Genomic DNA, 26615 nt, shown 5'->3' on the forward strand with positions numbered 1-26615 from the left:
ACAAACAGTTTTTCCAATTCCTTAAACTGTGGATGCACCAACTGGGAAATTTGGGGAGGATACTTGTTTAAAACTATTTGGCCTATAGCTGATTCCATATTTTAACTCCTTTGTTTTTAATTTTTGTTTATTTTCTAAGCTGTACCAAGGAAACAAAGAAATCTTGAATTTAAAATTACCAACCTGTTTTATACTTTTAACTCTTCAGACATCACAAAAATCGATGCAACAGATAAATACTGGCCAATGACATTGGTAAATATATGTAGGCCGATTATGTGAAATCTTTAAAATTCAAGTATTTGGACTGATGGCACCAAAGGCAACACTAACATAGACATCTGTACTGCAGGTCCATCTCAGTACTCTCCCACTATCATCACTGTATCTTCACACACCTTTTGCTTTTCCAAATCTACACTATCCTTTCAACATGTCTGACTGTGGGACCTTAGACCAGCTTAGGTGTCCACAGTCTCTTCATTACATCTTCTTCCCACCAGGATTATAAGCCTTTGTCAGTAGTACACAGACAGGCCTGCCAGCTACATGACCATAGGAGTGGAACAATTCAGAAACTAAGATACTGTACAAACGTCCACAGTGTCATGTTGTTTTTCTGTTTCCCTGAACCATCATCTGCAGCTGTTAATGCCTGGTTACATTTATTTACAGACCATTCAGGTAACAAGTGAATAAGTAAGTTTCTTTTTTGTTCAAAATATAGTCAGGATTGAGTAAAAGAATATTTTCCACTCCTCTAAAAAAAACAAACAAAAAACAAAAAACAAAACATACATATGAAGTGAAACCACAGATTTGGCGAACAGTTCCACCCCTACAGCCTGAAAATGGAAACAATAATCAGCAACATGTCTCAGGCCTGATAGAGCCTCGTTCATATCACCAGGATATAATCAGTAAATACATGGCACCCTGGCCTTTTCTAACATTAAACACAAACTACATGCATAAGCAAAATTAATCCTTCAGATTATCTGCTCAACATTTGACACATTTCCTAATATTTGTGCATTAACAATAGCAATTCCATGTACTTATGCATGTGAATGCTCTTTCCTTCCATTTAATTTCATTAATACTGGAATCTGCACAGCAGGCGTTGCAAGGCAATTGCAGATGGTTGTGACTCTAAACAGCAGTTATGTAACATAAAAATGACAAACACCTTCAGAGCCAATCAAAAGATTCACTTGTTCAAGTGTTTATTCACCACAAAGAAAACACAGGTTGTGTTTTATTTCTGATTCCCGCAACTTCAGAACCCTTAAAGTGGAATCACACCCCTTTTTGTTTTAACAAAAACAAAAAAGAAAAATCATTTTATGTTTTAGGTCTGTGTAGATGCTTCCACCTCTGTAGGTGCTACAGGCTGCATAAGCTGCACCTAATGTAATGGTGGCTAGCCAGGTAGTGTAACAGTCAGCTAACAGCATCATGCGAGGTAAGAACAACATGTTACTCAGGGCTAACAGGCATCTTCACCTGGAGACAGAATCCTTTGTGCCAACTGATTGGGACAACATTAACTGAAGAAGCCAGATGTTCACTTTGTTTAAAGGCAGCGGGAACAAAAAGAGGTATTATATAAACTTTAAAGCAGGTTGCCTTCTGTAAAAGCAGAGTAGGCTGATTATAATGATGGACTCTGTGGTTTTGTGCTGTTAACAGAGCCTCAGACTACATTAGTTATTGTTTTAGTTTTGATTTTATGTTTTATTACATTAAATTCTTCATTCATTTTATTTGCTCCTAAAGAATGAGTACACCACTGTAAACCTATATACAGGTTCACTTTATTATTAACATTATTTTCATGTTGTATAACTGAGTTTGTTGCTTCATTCTGCCTGAAGGCTGTTTTTTTCCTTTTCCTGTGGAAAATATTCCATTGCTGTGCACATTAGTCACCACCAGGTGTTGCTAAATCCAAACAAACAATCTGAAGGATTATCTTTTTATAATGCAAACTATAACGTTACAGTTTACCAGCAACTGTGAGACATAAACATAAATGACATATATATCATCTACATAAACTACCTGTATACTGATTGAAGGAACTGATTGAAGATGAGTGCCATGTCTATCTGAGATCAGATCCCCCCCAGCAAGCAGTGGGAACAGCGACTGATTACTACGCAGTTACCCTGATAATAAATCCAGAGCAGGAAGTCAAATAACTGCATGTCTCTAATTTCCTTTCCTCCTTTGTTCCTTTCCTCTTTCAGCCTGGTCTGTCAGACAGACATGTCATCTGAAAGGAGAAGTCCATCTTTGTAAAGACTGCCACGCCACAATATTGGGCCCAGCTCATGTCTTTCAACATGTTTTTGTTTGTTGGAGTTACTGGGTGACACTGCGGCACAAAGAGCTTGTTCAGGCTTCTGCTTGCTGTGACAGTCACAAAGAGATGGAGCTGCTGAGGTGGCTTGGTGGCAGGCTAAGGCCTAAGCTGACTCTGGGTTTGGGGGAATCGGTTGACGGGTCTATACTGAGGTCATTCAGGTTGGCCTTTGCGTCAGAGGTCACGGTGAGGTCATTGAGGTTGGGTGCCACATGGATGGGAGCTGACAGGTGGGTGTTGCTGCTGGCCACGCGGCGGAAGACGAAGTAGAAGGGAGCGGCCTGCGGGCGGCTGTGCAGCTCAGCCTTTATCTTCTGAGGGTGAGTGTCTGGGGCCAATTGCTGACTGCTGCCCTCCATCAACAAGAACAGGCCGTAGTTTTCAGGGTCAGACACTTTGAACTTGCGGGCACACAGCTGGCACACCTCTTCCACGGTGGCATAAGGTCGCACCTGCAGGGTCTTGGCTGTGCAGCCGCTGTCCAGCTCCTGCAGTGCAACCCGCAGGTAGTTCTGGGAGACAATCAGAGGAAACAGTCAGTGTGCAGCAGTCCGAAGAGCAAACATACAAAGCTTGAAGATGAATGAGATATTTGTTTAATACAGGGATCTTGCTAACATGTTCTTTATGCTATGGTTATCTGAATAACTGTTAATGTTACGTTAACATACAAGACACATACTCAGTTTGTTGTCTATGCGTCATGTAGCTGAATGTGTTACGTTAGCATACCGTAGGCGTAACCCTATTCAGCCCGTTCTTTAATCCATTATTATTCTAAATTGCCTTTCAAGATGGAATGTCTGTTCTTGGTCTCGGATTCTATCAACCCCCCCCCCCCCCCCCCCCCCCCCCAAAAAAAAATGTGACTTATAGTCCAGTGTGACTTATATATGTTTTCTTCTTCTTTATTATGCATTTTTTGGCTGGTGCGACTTGTAGTCCAGAGCGACTTATAGTCCGAAAAATATGGTAAAACCTGCAGGACACCGGCTCTCAAGGCCTGGATGTGAGGATCTCTGGTTTAATTGCAACAAAGGGACTAAAAATCCTCCTCAGCAGGTTTTCAGAGCTGAGAGGCAATACTAAAATCTTTCAGTCTTTCAGTGTGAAAGAAAACTTAACATAAAGTGAAATTGTGTGTGCGTTCTCACCTGGAAGTCATCGATTGATGGCGCAGAGCGCTGGGCAGTGCGGCGGCGGTGCCACTGGCGGAGCGTGTCTCTGGTCTCTGAGCTCAGCACTCTGGCTGCTTGTTCCTCCTGGAAGTTCTTGATCAGGGACATGGCTCCATAGGCACTGGTCAGGTAATAGCCACCTACACACAAACACACAAAATGGCAGTGTTAATTGCAGAGGGAGAGGTGAGAGGTTTCCATAGAAAACATGCAACGCACCTTCTCCATGGAGCAGTGAGGGGTCCAGCAGCTCCATCATGTACAGTATCTCATTGTCCAGCTGAGGCATGTCACACTGGGCCAACACATAGGTCAGCATTGGCAGGAAGTCATCAGCGCCATACAGACGACCTGACAAACACACAGTGGGTTCACTCTCATCACTCCACCCCTCTGACACTGACTGTGGGTTTTATTTATTTATTTTTCAGAGTGTGTTAATTTTTTTCTCTTTACCCGAGTTGTCCTCCATGATGGTGTAGATGAGCTTGCAGACTCTCAGCAGCATGCTGACCTTCTTCTCTGGGGAGTACAGTTTACACATGGTGTGGAACTTGTGCTTGATCTTTTCTATGGCCACTGGGTCCGGGGGTAGTGCATCGGCCACGCCCATTTCTCGTGGCTGCTTGGCCTTGGCCAGGGATAGGTTCTCCTTCAGCTCCTGCCACTCCCCACTGCGTATCTGGAACTCATGTAGGGCGGCGCTCACCACCGCTTTGAGTGGCTTCAGGACACACTTGTGCATTGCCTTCTCTAGGACCTGGTCTGAGGAGGGGCACAAAGAGAATCTTTAATGTTTCACAGAAAAAAGAAAAAAAAAAAAAATCAAATCACATTATGCAAATATGAGCGAGTGAGGCAGCCTTATGCCTTATGCAGCCTGTTGATTGACACCAAATGAAGAACAAGCCAATCACTGATGTACATGATCAATGTTAGTAACAGGCAGCAAGCTTGGGCCAAAGTCCCATTAACTTGGCTTGTCAGGGGCTGGTAGCTGTTCCTATGAATTTGCCACTAAAGCAGGAAAATTACTCCCACCGACATCAAACACACCCACCATCAAGTGTTGAAGTACACTTATTTGTCAGTCACATGTTAGAAAACTAATCTGTCAGTTGAGCGATCTCCTACAACAGCCCTGCAAGAGGAAACGGTGCATCAGTCTATGTTCAGCAGCACATTTATCTACAGTTAGTGCTCTAGTGAATATTTATGGCAGCAAACAGTGCAGGTAAGAAGAGGATAAAATGAGTACAGTGTACATGTCCACGGTGATGAAGTTAATGTATGCCAGTGAAACAGTGATGTGTTTTAAAAGTGTTTGCAGACTAACAGTGAATATCTGAGCGCAGATACTTTCTCACTTTAAGGAAGTGACTGGTTTATATCTGAACACCTACCAAGTGATTAAATACAACCTCTGATAAGAGTGCTGTAGAAAGGTCCACAGATCACTCAGTGAGACGTTGTTGTTCCCACTAGGGTTTAATATTTTTCCCGAAAATGACATGAATCAAATCCCGGGAAATGACGAGCCATTTCCCGGGAATCCCTGGAAAAAGTTTTTTTTTTTTCTTTATTTTAATTAGGCCTTCTGTAGCCTGTGTCGGCCTTAACCTATTTTGATATTGTAGAGGTAGCTTTCCAGCTATGTCCTGTTATGCCCAGTAGGGGGCAACGTCGGCTTGATTAACGCAATAAAACCTACATCTGGACATTTGAGTGCTCGAGCTATGCGGTGTTGTATCGTTCCTCAACACTCCCTTAACAAATATAATTCGAATATTCCTCCATTGTACATGGAATTATACCAAGATATTTTACAACTGCTGGTGCAAAACAATACGGTTCATCTCCACAGCATTGATAAAGGCTCAGCCACGCTGTCGTGGCGACATCTGTTGCGCTATATCTCCACCAGTGGAACGCTGTAATAGTCATTGAAAAGTTAACTACCGTACTACACTATAATATGGCATAACACAGGGCCTTGAGTAATGCACTACGACTTGGTCATTGCCATTCTGGCAACAGCAAATTTATAACACCGTGTCTGAGGGTTAAAGTAGGTTCGCTGTGAATCGTCTTTTGAAAAACTGGCCAATCCTTATAGCATAAAAAATATACATTTTACTCAACTCCATTTTAAAAGCGAAATATGTTAAAGCAATCTATTTCATGATAATTTCTTCACACATTAGGCCCGTATCCTAATTCATGATTGTTAGTAAGCGGCTGCAAACGAGGAAAAGAAACACCCGAAGTTAAACAGATATTTCTTTATTGTTCAGGGCAGGCATATTTTATAGGCTATATAATGCAATATAACAATATATAATAATATAAAATTATATAATACAAAATACCTTAGGGTAAACACATTGCCTACGATTTCAACAAATTAAAGAGGAAAAAAGTACAACTGTGTAATACCTCTATTAAAACGCTTGAGATGAAGGCTGAAGCCTTAAACGGAGGCTGAACGTGCCTGAAATGAAGAGTAATGCTTTTCGCATTAAACGAACCCTTCTCTCAATATTTCCTTAAATTTAACATTCTGAAACTTTCTTTTCTTTCTGAAAGTCAAATCGACGCGCGCGACTTTTTTCCCGGTTTCCCGTCTAACGTTTCCCGGGAAACGGGAAATGGTTCTGATCGCATTTCCCGGGAATCCCGGATCCCGGGATTAAACCCTAGTTCCCACCCCTAAAGACATCAAAGTCCTTACACATGGTGTTTCAGCTGTGACATTAGTAACTGTGTCTCTGTTCACTGCTTACTAAGTTTATTGTGCACTGTGAGCCATGGTTTGAGCTAAGGGCTGCCAGAAGAGTGTCAAACTAAGATCAGTTTTACTTCTGTTGTCGTCATGTGTAAATCAAGTTCCTACTGATGACCATCTGTGCAGATCAAAGTCCAGCTCAGGGAAGTGTATTGCTGTGGCTGGAGAGCAGAGCAACACTGTCAACATTAGCTTCTACAAGCTCAGCTTGTGCAGTCTGACTAACATAAGGCATGATATGATAATCCACACAGGAAGGCTGCAGAGAGGGAGGCCAAACCACAGCTCTGCTGAATAAGGACCGTGTGTGTGTGTGTGATGCTGACTGTTCTCTAGGAATACGATGAAGTCAGCAGTTTTCCTGGCTGAGCACATCTGCACACACAAATACACTTTAATTTCCACCAAATGAACCCATCTCCATCAGCCTCCTCCTGATGAAATAATCGAGTCCACCCCTGACTCTTGCCAGTGAGATTCCTCCACTCCTACACTGTACCTCTGCTAGAGCTGCATCAGAGAACCAGGTTGGCCTCTCACCAGCAGCACATTCTCACTTCCTCATTCCAACATGATCTACTGACTGCCAGTAAATGAGGTGCCCAGCCTGTTTCTTTTATTACTGCTTTCTGGCACAGATTAGGAATGAGCAGATTTGTTGTTCCTTATGGTCTCCGTGTCAGCAAACACTAAGGTGTGAATGTGTCTTCTTTTCAAGATAAGATCATTCACTCATCTTACTGGAACTCACCTTTCCTGACACTTCATGTTACCAGATGAAAGCTTGGCCACAATGGAAGTCACACCAAACTGAACTGTTCAAGAATTTCCAAATAAAAGCTTGAATGAAATTAGAAAAACAAAAGTCTGTCTAAAACCCAGTCTTGCTTTTTTACATTTCATTTTTAAACATTTTAAAGGTGACCTAATTTCTGTCACATATAATATATAGTGTTAAGTGGTGAATAATATTATAAGACATGACCAAAGTTTTAAATAATGACATCAGTGTATGTAAAGAGCCAAAATCTCTGAATTCAGACTGCTCTGAACACAGTTTCAAAGTTTTGTCCAATCTATATGACATCACTCAGACTGAATCGCCCCATTCCACCTGCGCTTCAAACCTTTGTTTACAAAGTTCAGCCAAACAGAAGAAATTTAGCTTTGACTGAGGCGCTGCACCAAGGCTGACTGTTATTTTGAACTGTGAATGAATGATGAAGAGCTACAGTCAAAGAATAAAATTATGGAGCAGAAAATGACTTTAAATGTTTATTTGTCATCTATAAGAACAGCATGTATAGGGAAATGTTGTAAGGCTGCTCTGAAAGACCAACAAAAAATAAAGATGCACATTTAAGATGAAGCTTTTTTCCCCTATAAACTTCTCTTCTCTGTATTTATTTGACAGCAGCTCACTATTATTTTTAATGGCTTTGATCCATTTTTATAATTTACCAGCAGTCCAAAATACTCAGTGTCCTCATTCCTATTCCCTATAATAGAGAACTGAGAAAAGCAGCAAACACTGTCATTACAGAACTTAGAACCAGTAGTCTGGCCACATTTGCTTGAAAAGTAACTTCTGGTGTCAGCTTTTGGTAGTGAACACTAATGCTTCAAAAGTTAGATATAAAATTAACCTGTGACCATTTTGATTATCAACTAACCTTTTCTATAGGCAAACACTCACAGCTGTCTGAGGATTTTCTTTCCTATAACCCCCACAGCTCTGCCTGAGTGATTAAAAATAACATTCCTCACTGTGGACATCAGTTAAGAATTATGTCCAAGCCATTCTAAAGAGGGACGTGTTCAGATTTAAACAATAATTAGACTTATCAGCGTAAAGCTCTGTCCTTACAGGCTTATGAAAGTGTGAGCACATTTTATCCTATGGTCAGAGGTTTTCCACACTTGAGGGGAACGCTATGAGTGAATGTTGATTCTAAGTGTCTTTAAACTGCATTTATGCATCTGTGATAGCAGGGTTAAAGAAAAGTCACATAAAAAGTCACATCCCCCTGTGTGCTGGATCTCAGATGGACTGTAGACATCAGAGTGGCACCGGTTTTCCTGGGGACAACTTATCAGTCAAGGCCAGCCAAAGCCAGCAGTCAGACAAACATACACTTCTGCTGTCTTCCCATCTAAATATAAACATCCTCCCACTAAACAGCCTTTAACCAGTCAGCTTGTCCTCAGCAACTGGGCAGTCACATAGAATATTGGATAAAGGGTACAGTGTGCCTCACGCTTACTACTTTGTCTGATAAAGCATCTTAAAATTTATCAACCTTCAAGTTTTATCTGCCATCCATTTGATTGATTCTAAGCCAAAAATAATGGAGAAAATATATCAAATACCATTATACACCCACACACAATGACAAAGAAGTGTGTGTACACAATGTGATTGTGTCTCCTTGAAATATAAATAGCCTGCTACAATCAGGAGGAGAAGTTAGTGTATCTGTTGTGTCACTGAGCCCAAGAACTTTAATACACAGATTGCCGACTTCCTGCTTTATAATTTAAACCATAAAAATAGCCTTTGGACCTGTCCTTGGTCATACCAGTTTTTAGAGGTCATCTAGTTGATATATTAATAAAGAAATGGTTAACCTCTCAAAACTGTTTATTTGAAATTACAGTAATAATACATAAGCATGTGGATTAATTTAATAAAACCAGTTTGAAATTGCAAGGCATTACTTGTTTTCTTGTAGAAAGCTAAATTCCACTGTCAACATGGAGCTACAGCCAGCAACCACAGATAAACAGCTTCAGGGTCTGAAATGTGAAGCCAGTAAAGCTTCTACTCTTTCTAATGGCAAGCAGGGGGTGACTCATCTAGTTTCAAGATTAAATCAGAATCTGTAGAAAGCTACACAATAACAGCCCTCATCTCTTTTGATCTATAAGCTCAGTGAACACACTCACGGATGGGTTTATGGGATCAATCATTAGTCTCAAGTCTTACAGAGTACAACATGATGTTTATTCTGTAAATTATGTTCTAAGGAGGAAAAAGCAGCACAAATTCGAATGATGTAAGCATTTGTCAGCTTTTCAAAAGCTGTGGGCCTGAAGTTCCCTCGTTCTTTTAGTGACCTCCACTCCTTCCTCATTATTTCCAGTTTCAACTGCATTGTGGTCTTTTATACATTGCTTCAAAAAAAAAAAAAAAAGAAAAAAAATCAGCATATACCAACAAGTCAATAAAACTTCTGGGATATTGATCTGGTCAGTTAAGTACATACCCAAAACAGGAATGGTTTTACAGGTCGAGACCACTGACAATTTTCCCCTCCTCACCTTTTCTGGTGTTGTTTCTTTCTTTCCCTAGTTTTACAGCAATACACTTCCCTGAGCTGGCACTGACCCTAGCCAAATGAAATACTGGTAGTCCAACTCCTCCAGGATGGAATGTCTCTGACCAAACAATGAGAAACAGACTTCCTGAGGGTGGCCTGAAGGCCCAACATCCTCTAGTGGGCCCTGTGCTCACTGCCCACCAGTGTGCAGCCCAACTGGCATTTGCCATATTCTATGCCAGAACTGGCAGGTCCACCACTGGTAACCTGTGCTTTCACAGAGGAGAACAGGTTCACCATGAGCACATGTGGCAGACATGAAATTGTCTGGAAAAGCTGCAGAGAACATTATACTGCCTATAACACTGTTCAGCATGACCAGTTTGGTGTTAATAAACTCCACCTTACAGCACTGCTGTGTCTCATTAATTAACACATTAGATATCATTTGCCTGTATAAAAAAGTAAGTTTCTAAGCTGATAGGTGGCCTGAAATCAACAGCTGAACATGAGTGCTATCAGGCCAATCAAGACTTGACAGAGTTCTACAATTGAGAATAAAATCTTCATCTAATATATTAGAGCTGCTAACACAGAAACATTTTCAAACACAGCTTCATGATATTGAGCTGGCTCAGGCTGTCCGCTGAAGGAGAGCCCCTCTTGTGGGATGACTGCAATACAACAGACTATTTTCCCCCTGCCCCCTACCATCCCCCGCCTGAACATCCTGAACTAAACACACACAGGGCTGGGTTGATGAGGGAGCACAACAAGAAGAGAAGTTATTTTCATATTTGAAATTGATCTCCTAAAAAAAATAGACATCTTCAACACAGATGGACTGATTTTATGTCAGCTCACAGTTTCATTATGTCATTTTCTCACCACATACTAGTGCTTTCAAGCAAAAGAGAGAGAAAGACTGGAACAAACCAGAGAAAAAAAAACAAAAGATGGGGGCTTGCTTCTAATCCTCGCCCTCTGATTGGAGAGCTGGAGTTGGACTAAGACTACTTGCATGACTTGGCAGACAGCCACCCAGATGCATCTGGACCAGCCAGCCTTTGAGCTCAACACTCTGAAGCTGCCACAACTAAATGTTGTGCAACTGTTCCAAGAAGTAAAAACCACAGCATTTCCCAATGTGTCATCCCTGAGAAAAACAGGCCATTCAGAGCAGGCACGAGAGAGGACCACAACAAGCAACACACATGGATGGAAACACTGGGCTGTTCTTTCAGTTTTAGTTTAGTATTCCCCTCAGACACGACACTGTTCATCGTTGTCAATCAAACTGAAACTTACTCCTTGGCAATTTCAATTATTTTTTTATTTTATTTTTTTAAGGGTAGCATGTGCCTGTTTAAAACAAAATGTAACAAAAAATGTTTCTGGCGTTAAGGGTGTGTTAAGCAACTTTTTCATGTGTGAATGTTTTTTATTGCTAATATTTGAAAGGCCTGTGGAATTTTATGCATGTCAAAATCCCAAAAGATGTGACGTTGCTTGCTCACCAGTGCCTTGCCTTAATGCTTCCATAGCATTTCAAGATTTACAATGAAATCAGCAGAGACTGAGATAGCCTGACTTTTAGTTCTACTATGGGTCAAGCTAAAAGGAAAAACAAACAAAAAAAAAAAATTGTACAGTTCCTGTTACACAAAGGAGCACAGAAAATGCTTCTCCATCCATCTGAAACAAAGTCTTTCAGCTAAGAACTTCAAGTGCGAAAGTTCAGAACATGTAGGATCATGAGTTACTTTTTCAAACTCTGGAAGACATTATTCAATGGTTATTCAGTGGTTTTCAGCAGCTTATAGTATACCAGTATCTATAATGACATGTTAAATAATAGCAAAGTTCCCCTTTCAAATAAGTTTAGAAATAACTTTCTATCAGACAATAAAAAAGTAATATTACAAAGTAAACTGTTAGCACTTTTTCACCCAGTTCATGACTTCATAATTGCAACCTTTTGCTCAACTATTTGAATGAGGCCAGTAAAAACAGGTTGGTGGAGTGGCCTCCTTCCTCCTCAGATAAAACCCTCTTTGTGCTCTCTGTTTACATGTTTCTGTCCAAGGCCTAATGCAGCCACTGAATCTTGGCCTAAATAATTCAGACTCTTCCGGCAGGTGTGTGTGTCAGTGAGACATCTTGTGGTTGTGTCTGGCTGCCCTCCTCCACGGTGCTTTCATGACATTGTAAGATAGAAAAAAGAATGGAAAGAGAAAAGGGCAGTAACAGAGAAACGTAAACATAATTATTGGCTCAATGAAGATTTGCATTCTGCTTCTAAAATAGACAAGTTTTCCACTCTTCACTGCTAAAATACTGAAGTGAAACTGCTACTTGTGCAATAAATGTAGTTGATATGACAGTTTCCATAAAGATTATGATTTCTGAATACGTCACTCATTCACACTTCCTAAAAATAGTTACAATTATTTGCAGTCACGCAGAGAAATGACTCCCTACCGAGATGACAATGTGATCAGAAGCTTAAAAAGGTAGAAATGCTGCAACTGTAGTCGAACTATGTCACCAGTAATCTAGGAGGAGTGGTGCAAACTTTTTTGGTGTGACTACTGTAATTAAAGCAAAAGGCTGGCATTTTCTTCAGTGAGTTTAGTATTGCAGGGTCAGTGCCATTTCTGGTAAAACTTCTGGAAAAAAAGGTGAGAAAAGAAAGTAGGTGCCAAAGTAAAAAGGTGGGAGAACCATGCTCTGCATTCCAAACTCACCAATCTGGTCTTCTGGGATGAGGCTCTCGATGGGTGGTTCCATCTCGGAGCTCTGTCGCAGGTAGCTCTTCATCTGAGTAATAAACTGGCGGAGAGTCTGCAGCAGCTCCAATCCAGAGGCGTAGCCCTGCCAAGCCTGGGTGTCAGCACCCTCACCCATGTAGTTCAGATAGTCCTGCACCAGAGAGCCAAAGTACGAGCTTTTATCTCTGGCCAGCTCCAGGACCTTGCGGACTGCCCTCTTTTCAGGTGTCAGCAACGAGTTGAAAACACCGCTCACTTTGCGCAGATGACCTCGCAGGGCCTTCTGGAGGACTAAAGCACTGGCACTGGTGCGACGCTTTGTGCGGTGTCCAGGTGGCACCATGGTCAGGTCCTGGTCTTGGTCCTGATCGCTCTCCAGGCTGACACCATAGTCCGGCTCATCTTCCTCTTCATCATCCTCCTCCTCCTCATCATCTTCCTCCATACTACAGAAGCCAAGGGGGGAAGGTGGGAGGGAGAGGGGGAGGTGGGTGTTGAAGTCAGCCATAGTGGGGAGGCTGGGGTCATGGATGGGAGGCATAAAGAACCCCGAGGACTGAGAGAAATCCAGCGAATCTGACGAGTCTGTGGAGAGGCTCATGTCACTGAGCCGCTGGCTGCCCCCGCTGCATTCCTCTACTGCTTCTTCCTCTCCTCCAGCCACCTCAGCATGCTGGACTGTTGTTACCAGCGAGGCGTCTGGAGGATTGCAGGAGTTCTGGGAGAAGGGTACAGTCTTTTTTCGGGACAGTTTGGCCCTGATGAGGGCTTTCTCAATGGTCCGGTCCTCCAGAGCTATGTGACATTGAGCATCCTCTAGACTGGATGTTGGAGAGACTTTGGTTCGACGTGGAGATGAGGAGAGAGATGGCAGAGAGACAGGCAGGGATGGCCGGGGGATGGATATGGGGGAGCTGATGCCAAGTCTCTTAGGTGGGGAGGATGATGGGCTGATACTGAGCGAGGAGCCAAGGCGAGAAAGGAGGCTGATGCCTCTCTCCCTCTCCTCCACGTTCTCCTTTATCCAGGAGATCTTTTCTGGCATGCTGCGCTGTTGAACAGGAGGGGCAGAGTGTCGTGCTGTAAAGCGAGGTGGAGGTGGCCGAGGGGGTGGAAACCGTGTCGTACTTTCTGTAGTGCTTAGTTTCTGAATTGTTCTGGTTTGTCTGTTGTTTTGTATGTCTGTGTTTCTGTGAAGGTTCTGCAGGTTTCCTTGCTCTGACTGGCTGCTATGGCTGCAGACCTGAAGACTGTCACCACACGAGTATTGCACTCCCTTACTGCTGCTTTTTCCGTTATCAGCTTCCTCTCTCAGGTCTTGCTTTGCTGTGTCAGGGGTGTTGGGTGTGGAGCTCTGATTATCACCTGACTGGTGGACTTTTAAGAAGAGGGGGTTGATGAAACACAGTGCTCCATTGGCTTGGCAACACCCAAGCTCAGATGGGGTGCGAGTTTGAAGCCGAGGGTGTCCTGAGGAAGCTGCCAAGGAGATTGGTCTCTGGGTAGGTAGGGGTGGTCTATTAGGAGCTGCTCTCCCAGTTAACGACACTGAGTTCTTCCTCCTGCAGCACAACTGAGCGTCCCAAAAGCCTACAAGGAGACAGTAGGGGAAAAATGGTGTATTCATGTCACAAGAACAGTGTACTGACAATAACCATGTCAATATTGTGTAAACCATGCCTGGATAGTATCCTAAATAATTGTCTAATTGTTCTTTTTGTTTCAGACTCTTACCAACTCATCTCAAGTTTACATGACAAAACACTCTTACAACACAGATCATATTTTTTTTTCGACCATGATAATCAAAGTGAAAATATTGACAGGACTGATCTGATAAAACTCAATTACTATAAAAAAAAAAAATAGAATCCTTTTGCTTCCTGTCTGATTCCTAAAGGCCAGGAGCCATATAACCTATAAACAGCTTGTGGTCTGAATCCGTCATTAGCTTAACCGCATCAGTAAACATTTCAGATTCGAGTTTAAGTTCAAACACAATTTTGGCTTTCTTAGAGCATGAAAAATGATTAGCAAATGCTTTTAAATTAATTTTTGCAACTAAGCTTTTGTTTTGTCTGTTGCTATAAATTCTTTGTATTTAAATGTGATTCAAATGAAAAATAAATCAAGTACAAGGAAATAACCTGTGAAAATAAATCAAATGCATGATTTGTTAAGTTAATGAATAATATTATTAAATAACAGGTTGGAATTATTAACTAAAATGATAATTATGGATTTTTCCATAATATAACAGCCAAAAGACAACAACAACAACAACAACAACAAAAAAAAATCTATGAAAACATACGACAAGGGGTGAGAGTGGTAAGACACATAAAGTCAATAATTACAGTCTCCCTACTCTAATATGGTGTAATTATATTCTACTGTAAGTGAGAAACGGAAACTGTTCAACTCTAAAAAGCTTTGGAGCTATTTGGTATTGACTGCTGAAATACCCTTCATTGCAGTATTATTGCACTATTTAACAAAGACAGCATCACCATTGCTAACAATGATCTGAAACTGCATCAGCTGCACAGTAGTGAGGTTTGTCAGAAACTGGAGTTTGTCTGAAACAGATTTAAAAAAGCCTTCTGCCCACTACGATCGAGCAGCTTCTCGCTGCAGAATCAAGCCAAGCTGTTTACTACGTGGTTATTTATGGCTTTCAAAAGTCAAAAATGTACCAACATAAATAAAGTCATTTTTCCATTTTTGCCATTTTTCCCCATTGTTTTATTGGGAGCTGTCAATTTTATGGATCCAAATCTAGCAGTACAGTGAATAGCAGTAAAATGATCAACAGTGCTCTCATCAGCTCCCAGTAAAACCCCTGCTAATTAAAAAAAAAAAAAAAGCCCAAATCCTCTTAATGCTCCTTCATGCTAAAATTAGAGCTGGTCAACCTTTGCAGACCAAGAGCTTGTAACCTGCTGGGGAGCTTTTCCGCAGCAGAGGAAAGACAGACAAAAATGGCACTAAACAATTTTAAGACAACTCTGAGTCACCAGACACACAGCAGAGAAAACAGCACATGAGAAACGTTAGTGCCAGACACAGTGTAGCTCCTTCACACAGCAAAGAGGCAACAATACTTACTGTGACCCTAAGGCAGAATGGCACAGACAAACTGCTGATCTCAGTCTAACTGTATGTGTTTAGAAGACGCTGTCTCTCTACAGGCTGAAACTCCGCTGGTTTCTGTGGCTCACTCACACTCCCTCTTTGTTATGACTCACTCATGTTAATAAGAGTGTGGGCGGGCTGTTGGCACACTGCTCCCGCCTCTCCCCTTGCCTTTCTGATGAAGCTGCATGGCAGACCAAAACAACCCCCCCCATTTCTATCCAACTTTCTGTTTATCCTGAGTACCTTTTACTTCTCAGACTTGCTGAAAATCTGCTTTGTGGTCAAACATTTACATCCACTCATCATGGGTATGAATGTCAAAGTAAGTTTGGGCTTTTGATCCTTTCGCTGAACTGCTCTTTTTCCAGGGTGGAATGATTGTGTTAGCATACAATGATTAAAATAATAATAATAATGATAATTATTATTACAATCATTATTATCATTATGATGATAATTACACAATTTTGAATTTATTTTGGATTTTCTCTAGTCCACACGATCAGATGCTTTTGGTAGCCATTAACAAGCTTCTGGCGTAAACCTGGCTGGATATTTGACCACTCTTCTTGGCAGAATTGGCAAAATTCCTTTCAACTAGAAACTGCCAGAACACCAGCCTCACTGTCCACAGTGCAGTGAGTTTTAAATCTCCATGGACTGTAAGGGACCAAGAAAAAAGCCCCTGCTCCAAATTTGATACAGTCAAACTCAACTGAAATTGCACCTGCCCATGAGGCCTTCTGGAAACAAAAATTGCCCCATCTGGCCACAATGACAAGAGGTATGTTTTGAGGAGTAAAGGTGAGGCTTTTCTAAACCTAAGAACACTGTATCAACTGTCAAATATGGTGGCAGTAGCATCCTCTGGGGCTGTTTTGCTGTCAGTGGTACTGTTACATTGCACAAAGTGGAGGAGAACTTGAATCTCCATTCATATTTGCAGTAAATTGCTACATCTATTTCCCGCATACCTAGCAAATTATAAAGAAATGGGCATGGCTCAAGACCTTTCCACAGTACTGTATTTAAAATCAACTTCTTACATGTGACTGTATCAGTGTTTCATTTTCTAAAGATTTCACAACTTGCTTTCATCATAATTTCACTTCTGAAATCTGATTACACAGTAATGCATTCAGGCATGTTCACACAAGTATACACAAAGCACAGCAAAGCACTGCTGCACTGTGTGCAATCACACACAGTACACAGGAATGTGGTTTGCCATGATTTGTGCAAGAACTGGGAACTTGCAGGGCGTCATGCAGATACAAACAGCTGAACTGGGGCCAAAAAAGGCAGCTCTTGAAAACAAGTTTTTTTTTAAACAGACTAAGCAGATGAAACAAACTGATCAATCAATATGCAGCTTTCTGTAAGAGTAATTTACACTGGGAAGCTGCATACAAAGATTCTGCCAGGCTCTACAGTGCATTGGACATGTACTGTACAACTCTAAGACGTGTCATATACAGAAATTCTCAGATGACACAGCCATCATCGAGTATGTCAGGAGTGGACAGGAGACTGGTGGATGACTTTGTGGATTCGTGCCAACTGAACCAACTGCTGCTGAACATGGCCAAGACTAAGGAGATGGTAGTGGACTTCTGTATATATATATATATATATATATATATATATATATATATATATATATATATACCCAGCAGAAACCAGGGTGTGGGAAGACCCGCCCACCCCCTCCTCCCACTCATTGTGATTGGGGTGATGTGAGTGTATGTAGTGGGAAACGTGTATGACTGTGTGAAAACTTCAGTTCTATTAAAATTGGAGGGACAGAGGGATGAGCACTGAGTAACAGCGCCCAAACACAACACCCCCCCAAGGCCCTCAATGTCTAAAATGTAAATAAAATTGAGGAGCAGGCAGCAGTGAACAGAAAAGTGGGGCCACCTCAGCAGCTCCACCCACTTTCCACCATGTGACACACCCGCCCCCCCCCCAAGGCCCTATGTGTATTATGACGTGTTGTGAGCTGTATGATGTGATTTCTAAGAGAGAGAGGAAAAAAAAAAGGGGGGGGGGGGGGGTATGCAACACAGCGAGCAGAGCCAATGGAGTGGCCCCACCCAAAGACCCTATGTGTGTGTGATGTGTTGTTTGAGTGGGAGGAGGAGAAGGGTCAGGATACATATGACCGGGAGGTAGAAGTCTACCCCTGGAGGAAGAGAGCCACCTAACTGCCGGCTCATTAAACACCACAGTTGCCTACACCCAACCGCAGGACGGGGAAGGCGGGCCCGGGGTCTGAAGTGGCCACACCCTGAGGGCACCACTGTGCTACCACCCACACTATACACACACACACACACACACACACACACACACACGCACGCACGCACGCACGCACGCACACGCACACGCACACAAAGACTACAACAAACATCACACCCACATCCACACACAAAAGACAATAACAAACATCACACCCACACACATAAAGATAGATAAGATAGTGTTTATTTGTCACATGCGCAATTATACACAGTACAATGCACAGTGAAAGGTATTTTGTACCTGCAGCCATATATACATACACACATATAAATAAGGAGAATAAAAAGTAATTCACACTATATACTATACACTATACACACAGAATTATTATTAATATATTATATTATTTACATTGTGCAAAAATGGTCCAGTTAGGGCTCAAAGTTGAGCAGACGGATGGCTTGTAGGTAAAAACTCTTCTTCAACCTTTCAGTCTTAGCCCTCAGGCAGCAGTAACGCCGGTCTGATGGGAGCAGGGAGAAGAGAGAGTGTCCGGGGTGGCTGGGCTGTTTTAGGATCTTTAGAGCCCTCGACCTGCACTGCTTAGTGTAAATGTCCTGCAGGTTGGGGAGGGTGGTTCTGATGGTCCGTTCAGCTGAACGAACCACCCTTTTTAGGGCCATGAAGTCCTGCTTGGTGCAGTTTCCCATCCAGGTGGTGATGCTCCCACGCATGATGCTCTCGATGGTGCAGGTGTAAAAGTTCCTGAGCACCTTGAGTGGGAGCTTGAAGTCTCTCAGCCGCCTGAGAAGGTAGAGACGCTGTCTGGCCTTCTTCACAGTGATGTTAATGTGATGAGTCCAGGACAGGTCCCGTGAGATGGTCACTCCCAGGTACTTGAAAGTGTCCAGTCTTTCCACGTCAGCACCACTGATGACAAGTGGATGGTAGTCCCTCTGCTGCTTCCTGCTGAAGTCCACAATCAGTTCCTTTGTTTTGCTGACGTTGAGCAGAAGGTGGTTCTCCCGGCACCAGTTCTCCAGGCGGGAGACCTCTCTCCTGTAGGATGTCTCTTCATTGTGGGAGATTAGTCCCACAACAGCAGTGTCGTCAGCAAACTTGATGATGACGTTGGACTCTGACGTGGCCTCGCAGTCATGGGTGTACAGTGAGTACAACAGAGGGCTGAGGGTGAGGGAGGATGAGGTGAGGTGACCCACTCGTACCACCTGTGGTCTGCTGGTCAGGAAGCTGTGAACCCACCTGTCCAAAAGCTTAGAGACCAGCCTGGAGGGAACTATGGTGTTGAATGCTGAGCTGTAATCTACAAACAGCACTCTCAAATAGTTCCTCTTACCAGTATCTATGTGCGAAAGAGTCTTAGAATAGAATAGAATAGAATAGAATGCCTTTATTGTCATTATACAGGATGTACAATGAGATTGGAGGGCCACTCCTGTTCAGTGCCATGCAACAGAAAATCAAACTCTCTAAAATAAAAATAAAAATATTATAATCTAGTATAATCAAGAAATATACAGAAAATAAACAATGTATAAAATATACAAAAAATAGAATGTATAAAAATATATACATACATTGGTGCATCTGTACATTGTAAGAAAAGTAAATAAGTGTATACATATAATAATGAAGATGATGAATATTGCACTTGGTGAATGAATATTGCACTAGTGAATGAATACTGGATATTACACAATATAGGAATGTTAGATATTGTTCAGTATGAATAATATAATATTGCACAGAGATGTGGGTGTTGCACAGTTACAGTGGGAGGAGGAAGGATATGGCATCGTCTCTGGATCTGTCTGGCCGGTATGCGAACTGTAGTGGGTCAAGGGTGGTAGGCAGTTAAGAGGTGATGAATGTCTTGATGATTCTCTCAAAACACTTCATCACCACAGAGGTAAGCGCTATGGGCCTGAAGTCATTGGGGCTGCTGGGGTGTGGCTTCTTTGGGACAGGGACTATGATGGACTTTTTGAAGCAGGTGGGAATCACACACAGTTCCAGTGAGAGGTTGAATATCACTGTAAACACAGGTGCCAGCTGGTCAGCGCATGTCTTAAGGACATACCGTCTGGTCCAGCCGCTTTCCTGGTGTTAACACTTCTAAACGCCCTCCTCACGTCGCGCTCCGTCACAGTGAGTGTCTCCGCCCCTCCGGCTGGGAGCGCAGCGGGCTGTCTGCTTCCCCACTCGAAGCGCGCAAAGAAGTTGTTGAGTTCATCAGCCAGAGAAGCATCGGCACTCACCGGGGTGTGTGTGGTGCTTTGTAGTCCGTGATGGTGCGTAGTCCCTGCCACAGTCCCCTGGAGTCAGACTGTTGTAGTTGCTGTTCCAGTCTGCGGCCGTAGCAATGTTTGGCCTCTTTCACCGCTCTGCGGATGTTGTATGACGCAGCCTTGTAGTCTTCCATGTTCCCAGAAGCAAGGCCGGAGTTGTAGGCAGCGGTGCGGGACCTCAGAGCGTCGCGGACGGATTTATCCACCCACGGCTTCTGGTTGGGAAAAGTCCTGATGGTCCTCCTAAGCGATGTGTCATCAACAACTTTCCCAATAAATCCCACAACCGTTTCTGTAAACTCCACAATGTCTCCGCCCGCGCTGCTACGAAACATGTCCCAGTCGGTTGAATCCAACGCACCCTGCAGAGCGGCCTCTGTTTGATCAGACCACCGTGTCACTTCTCTCACAGCAGGGGGCTCCTGCCTGAGCCTTTGTTTGTATTTTGGCATTAGAAGGACAGAGGTGTGATCTGACTTCCCAAAGGGTGGAAGAGGCTTTGCATTGTAGCCCTCTTTGAATGGAGAGTAGCAGTGGTCTAGAGTCCTCTCTCCTCTGGTGGGGCAGTCGATGTGTTGAATCAACTCCGGTATCACCTTTTTCAAGTGTGCACTGTTAAAGTCCCCGGCTACGATGAGAGCTGCATCACGCTGGTTAGCCTGATAGGTGGAAATAGCCTCATGTAGCTCGGATAGTGCAGTGTTTGTGTCCGCCTGAGGTGGAATATAGACGGCGCTGAAGATGACCGAAGTGAACTCGCGGGGCAGGTAGTGGGGGCGGCATTTCAGGGTTAGAAGCTCCAGGTTAGGCGAACATGATTGTTTCAGAGGGACAACATTCTTACTGTCACACCAGTCGTTATTAATCATTAGGCACACACCTCCTCCTCTTGATTTTCCAGACTCACTCTTTCTGTCCATGCGATGAACACTGAAGAACTCCACCGGCTGTACGGCGTGGTCCGGTATGAGGGGGGGTCAGCCATGTTTCCGTGAGACAGATGATGTTGCAGTCCCTTATGTCCCTCTGAAACTGTATCCTGGCCCTGAGTTCGTCCAGCTTGTTATCCAGTGACTGGACATTAGCCAACAGGATGCTCGGCAGTGGCGTCTGGTGTGCTCTACGCCTCAGCCTCTCTCTTACGCCGGTTCTTTTCCCTCGGGGCCTTGTGCGTGACCTGGGTGCTCCGCGCCCTCCTTTGATTGAGCTGGCCCACTGGCGCAGGATCTCCCGGGGCCAAGCCGGGTCGGGAGAAAAAGGTGTCAGAAATGTGGCAGAAATTCGGGCTAAGTTGCTTCACTAGTACTTGAACAGATCTGTTTGGCATGAAGTTTTTTGTTTGTGAAAGTTGCACAAATGCACTTGTTCGGCATATACGAGTAGTTCATGGTTATTTGGATGGAAAAAATCTTCACCTTAAATGTGCTGAGTCTGGATGTGGCCGTGTGCTTGGAACATTTTCTGGGTTTAGGAAACATTTAAACACCAAAAACACCAACAATATTGAGCAACAAGTTAACAATGTCAATTCAAGCAGAGCAGATCTTGGTGATGCAGGAGAGCTGTTGACCAATAATATAGAAGAGACAGCCACAACATCTACTCTGTTGAAGTCCAAGAGCAGCATTTTAGATGTGTGTGCTACTGCTATTGCACAACTCAGAGCAGCTGGATTAAGTCAGTCTAATGTTAAGAGATTTGTGTCATCCATGGAAGAAGTGATTTTTGAGACTCACAGTCAGGGTATGGATGTAACTTTACAGTGCTTGTCTTCAGATGATACAGAAAACAGGAACAAAGTAGAGCAATCATTCAAAACATTGGAAAATCCATTTGAAACTTTAAATTCTGAAGCAAAGCTAAACAAACATTTAAGAGAGAAATGGGGATTTGTTGAGCCTATTGAAAAAGTGCTTGGCACAAGATTTGACAGCAGAAGAAACAAAAGTACTGGGACATATGATCAAGTCATTGTAACTGATAAGTTTGCTTATATTCCCATTTTGGAAACACTGAAGAGTATTTTACAAAAAAAAGAACTTGCAGACCTGTTCAAGCCCGGGTATATTCCCAAAGAGGGTGTATATGCAGACTTGAGAGATGCCACCTATTTTAAAGTAAGTCCTCTATTTTCTATTCAAAAAAATGCCCTTCAGATTCAGCTGTTTTATGATGACTTTGAAACTGCAAATGTCTTGGGACCTAAAAAGGGTTTACATAAATTGGTGCTATATATTTTACTCTAAGAAATTTTAATCCAATTTTTAATTCATCTTTGATTAATATTCATTTATGTGCTCTATTCCACGCACAGGACATCAAACGATACAGCTTTAATTTGATACTTGAACCTCTTGTTAATGATCTGAAGCTGCTTGAGACAGAGGGACTTCAAATTCCAATTTTTGAACATGCGATTCGTGGTACTGTTGTTCAGGTCACAGGGGACAATCTTGGTTTGCATGGTCTGTTTGGCTTTGTGGAGTCATTTGGCGCTCGCTATTGCTGTCATTTTTGTCTCCTTGAAAAACACAGTTTTCAAACTGTATTCTCTGAAGATGACCCCGAAGTGGTTTTAAGAACGGCTGATGGGCATGCACAACACTGTCAAACTGCACAAGCAGATCCTAGGCTCCCTCATGTATATGGTGTGAAACTCATTTGTCTGTTGAATTCACTTCAGTATTTCAACACAGCCAAAAACTTTTCTGTAGATATCATGCATGATATTCTAGAGGGGGTTGGTCAGTTTGAGGTGAAACTGATTCTAAAATACATTCACGGCCACTTCCTAAGTGCTGAACAAGTTGCTGGTAGAATACATGCATATGACTATGGTTTCAATCAGCAGCGAAACCGTCCACCTATGTCAACAGATAAGATGCTGGATGGAAGTAATGATTTGGGTTTAACAGCCATATAATCTTGGTGCTTGTTACGCAATATGCCTCTGCTATTTGGTGATTTGATTGAGACGGATGATAAACACTGGCATCTCCTACTTTTGCTTCTACATATTGTTAGCATTGTATTTTCACCAGTCTTGTCAGAAGGCATGACAGTGTACCTCAAACATTTAATCATTGAGCATCATCGGCTGTTCAAGCAATTATTTCCTGAAATAAATCTCTTGCCAAAGCATCACTTCATGATACATTATCTTCGTAGCATAAGGCACATTGGTCCAATTTTGCATACATGGTGCATGCGTTATGAAGCCGAACATAATTTCTTCAAGCAACAACTAAAAAGCTTTAAAAACATTACAAAAACATTGGCCAAAAAGCACCAAAGTTACATGGCAATGTATCCTGAATCTTTTGGCAAGGAAAGATTAACTTTAGGTCCAGGAAAGATGGTGACACTTTATCAGTTAAAAGAGGGTGCAGCGATGGCTGCAAAATTTGGGATTGTTTTATCAACCACTGTGTTTTCTGCCAAGTGGATAAAATACTATGGTACAGAGTACCGTCCTGACTTTATTATATGTACTGAGGTAGTATGTGAGATGCCTGTATTTTGTAAGATCAAAACTATTGCTGTAAAAGATGACAGCGTTTTGCTCTGTGGAAAATTGATGGAAACCATGTGTTTTGATAACCACTACCACGCCTTTAAGGTCAAGCTGCATTCAGACAGTGTTCTTAAAGTTTTTCACATAAATGATCTTTTCTACTTCAAACCATTTGATGTTCAAATGAAGTATGGTATGACAGATACCGCCTTATATGTGGTTCCATATTGCCATTTTATGCAGACCTAATGGTGTCCTTATAATGTTAACTGTTTGTGGACTTGAGATCTGTTGCTTGGCACGGCAAGCACACCTGAAACCATTTAAAGCCCTCCAACATAGTGGGAAGTACACCATATGTTACTGTAACATTACTAATAGTTGACGATGGATCTTTAAAAGGTGATTTTGTTCAATAAAATAATTTTAAATTAATTTCTGTGGTAACCTTATTTTACTCAATTGTACATTTTAAAAGCATTAAGTTATAATGGATTGATGCAATTTAACACTACAAAAGTGTAAAAATAGCACTACATATTTATATGTGCAGTGTTAGAATTTGACAAGTTTTTTTCACAGCAATAGAGTAAATAATCCACACAGTAGAGTGCCAAATTAACACTCATAGGAGTTACATGAGAATCAGAGTTGATTTGTCACCACAGTGGAGTAACTTATTAACTCTGCTTAGAATCATATTCACACTCATCAGAGTTATTTGACTTTTAGTGTTAAGTTTTATTAACACTGTACAGTGTTAGTCAGTGTTAATTTTTAACTCAAATTAGAGTTAAATTTTACTCTGAAAATGTAACACTATGGAAAGAGTTAAATTGACACCAATTCCGATAAGGACCAAATAGACTCGGACGCAGTGTTAAATTTAACTCTATAAGTGTTGATTTAACACTGCAAAATTTACTGTATGGGTTGATGGAAAGATCTTGCTCCCATTTTGCAGTTGGGAGGGAGATTGAATCATTAATTTTTAACATTAATTTATATATTTTTGATAATAATTTAGGAGTATAAAGATTTAGAAATTCTGTTACCCATACAGGGATTTCTAATTTCAGATTATTTAATTTAAATCTTGTCTGTTTGATGGACCTCAATTGCTGATATTCAAGAAATGTGCTGTTGCAAACACTATTTAAACATATAGTCTATATATAACTCAACAAACCTGCTCCAAGCTTAGTGACTTCCTCAAGATCAGAAAATGTTCTGGCTGAAGTGATGGCCTCTGGAAGCTTCAGAGTAAATGGCAACACATCCCTGAGAAAGAGAGAAGAGGATAAGTGAATGAGAGAAGAGGATAAGTGAAAGGGAGAAAGAGGAGGTAAAGGTATTAAAAAGCTACTCTTAAAAAAAAAAAAAAAAAATGCATGGCTCAACTTGGGTGTGCGATGTTGGCTGAGCAGTGGGTTTAACCCAGTGCGTCTCAATTATTTTCTCTTATGCCCCCCCTAGGAAGAAGAAAACCTTTTGTGCCCCCCCACTCTCTACCGTGACTATGAATAGTAGAATTTAGCTATAAGATTTTTACAAAACTTATAACAATGGTGTTAGGTGTACTTATATTAGATGCATAACATTGTATCTTTATTAATATTAAAGAAAACAAAAAATAAAGACATACAGATAAACTTACAACAAAGAATAACTTTATTAACATTGTTTTTTGGTCTGTAACAAAAAAGATTTAAAGTGCATCAAAATGCTTGCAATTTGCAAAATTAAAAAATATATATTAACTCCTTATTTTAACTATAAATAGATAGAGGGGATATTGCTGGAGGAAGACATAAGAGAGAATGCAAAGAAGCAGAGCCGCATGAGGCCTCCTCCACTGGTAGCCATTTGGGAATCTCAAGGTTAGCACTACACCAAAATAACATTGTACGGATATTAGCAGACCAATAATAAAATAGGAAATTTGGTGCGGTAAGCCCCCCCATTTCTTTACTTTTCTGTAGGATATTCTTTCGTATCCTAGGAGCTTTTTTGTTCCATTTAAACTGAAAAACTGAAGCCTCCATTGACTGGAAAAACTGTTCTGGGATGAATACTGGTATGCAATGAAAAAGATACAAGAATTTTGGCAACACATTCATCTTGATACAGCTAATCCTGCCTGCTAGAGACAGTGGCAGCATAGACCAATGCTGTAAGTCCTGAGTCAACTGGTCAAGTAAAGGAGTGAAATTGGCTTTAAAAAGGTGTGAGTAATTCTTAGTCACATGTATTCCTAGGCATTTAAATCCTTCCGTTGAGGTCTTGAATGGTAAGCTAGTGAGTGGGTAGGCTGTGGCTGCACTGTTAATGGGAAATAATTCACTTTTATTAAAATTCTGTTTGTATCCAGATATTTGTCTAAACTGCTCGATTTTAGGATTTTAGGATTAATGATTTTCATCATAATTGCCTCCAAACATTTTGACAGCATTTTTGCCAAAACCTTGACATCTGTACAAAGTAATGAAATTGGGCGGTAGTTGTTGCAGCTTCGTGGATCCTTATCTTTCTTTAAGATAAGAGAAATAGTAGCTTATCGCATTGTGAGGGGAAGAACACCAAGTTCATATGCCTCTTTAAACATATTAAGCAGAAGGGGAGATTAGCTTGTCTGAGAAAACCTTATAGAATTCTGATGGAAGACCGTCAGGTCCAGGGCATTTTCCACTCTGCATTGATAATATAGCACTTTTGACCTCAGCAAGGGTAAAGGGTTTGTCTAATTCAGATGCTGTTTTCGGGTCAATGGTAGGGATGGTAAAATTATTAAAGAAACTTTCATAATGAGCCTCGCCTGGTGAACACTCTGAGGTGTATAAAGAAGAGTAGAAATCTCTAAACTGATTATTGATGGTTAGCGGATTAATAGAAAATCCGTTGGGCGTGTTGATTTCAGGAATGTGCTGGGTTGAAGCTCTCTGCCGAATCTGATGAGCAAGTATTTTTCTGGGCTTATCACCAAACTCA

The 26615-nt window shown here is 41.8% G+C and overlaps 1 protein-coding gene across 6 annotated transcripts in view; it reads right to left on the reverse strand.

The window, feature by feature from the left end:
- Positions 1 to 2363: 2363 nt before the first annotated feature.
- rin2a (Ras and Rab interactor 2a) overlaps positions 2364 to 26615 on the reverse strand; it is an 87048-nt gene continuing 62796 nt past the window's right edge. For all 6 annotated transcript variants that reach the window (XM_030748197.1, XM_030748198.1, XM_030748196.1 and 3 more), the window contains 6 exons: positions 24817 to 24908; positions 12399 to 14012; positions 4003 to 4311; positions 3766 to 3897; positions 3523 to 3686; positions 2364 to 2880 (listed from right to left, as the gene is read on the reverse strand). In XM_030748197.1, the coding sequence (XP_030604057.1) occupies positions 2425 to 2880; positions 3523 to 3686; positions 3766 to 3897; positions 4003 to 4311; positions 12399 to 14012; positions 24817 to 24908 (2767 nt within the window). In that variant the 3' untranslated portion in view covers positions 2364 to 2424. The remainder of the gene's footprint in view (positions 2881 to 3522; positions 3687 to 3765; positions 3898 to 4002; positions 4312 to 12398; positions 14013 to 24816; positions 24909 to 26615) is intronic.

The sequence above is a fragment of the Archocentrus centrarchus genome, chromosome 15, assembly GCF_007364275.1.
Source record: "Archocentrus centrarchus isolate MPI-CPG fArcCen1 chromosome 15, fArcCen1, whole genome shotgun sequence".
NCBI lineage: Eukaryota > Metazoa > Chordata > Actinopteri > Cichliformes > Cichlidae > Archocentrus > Archocentrus centrarchus.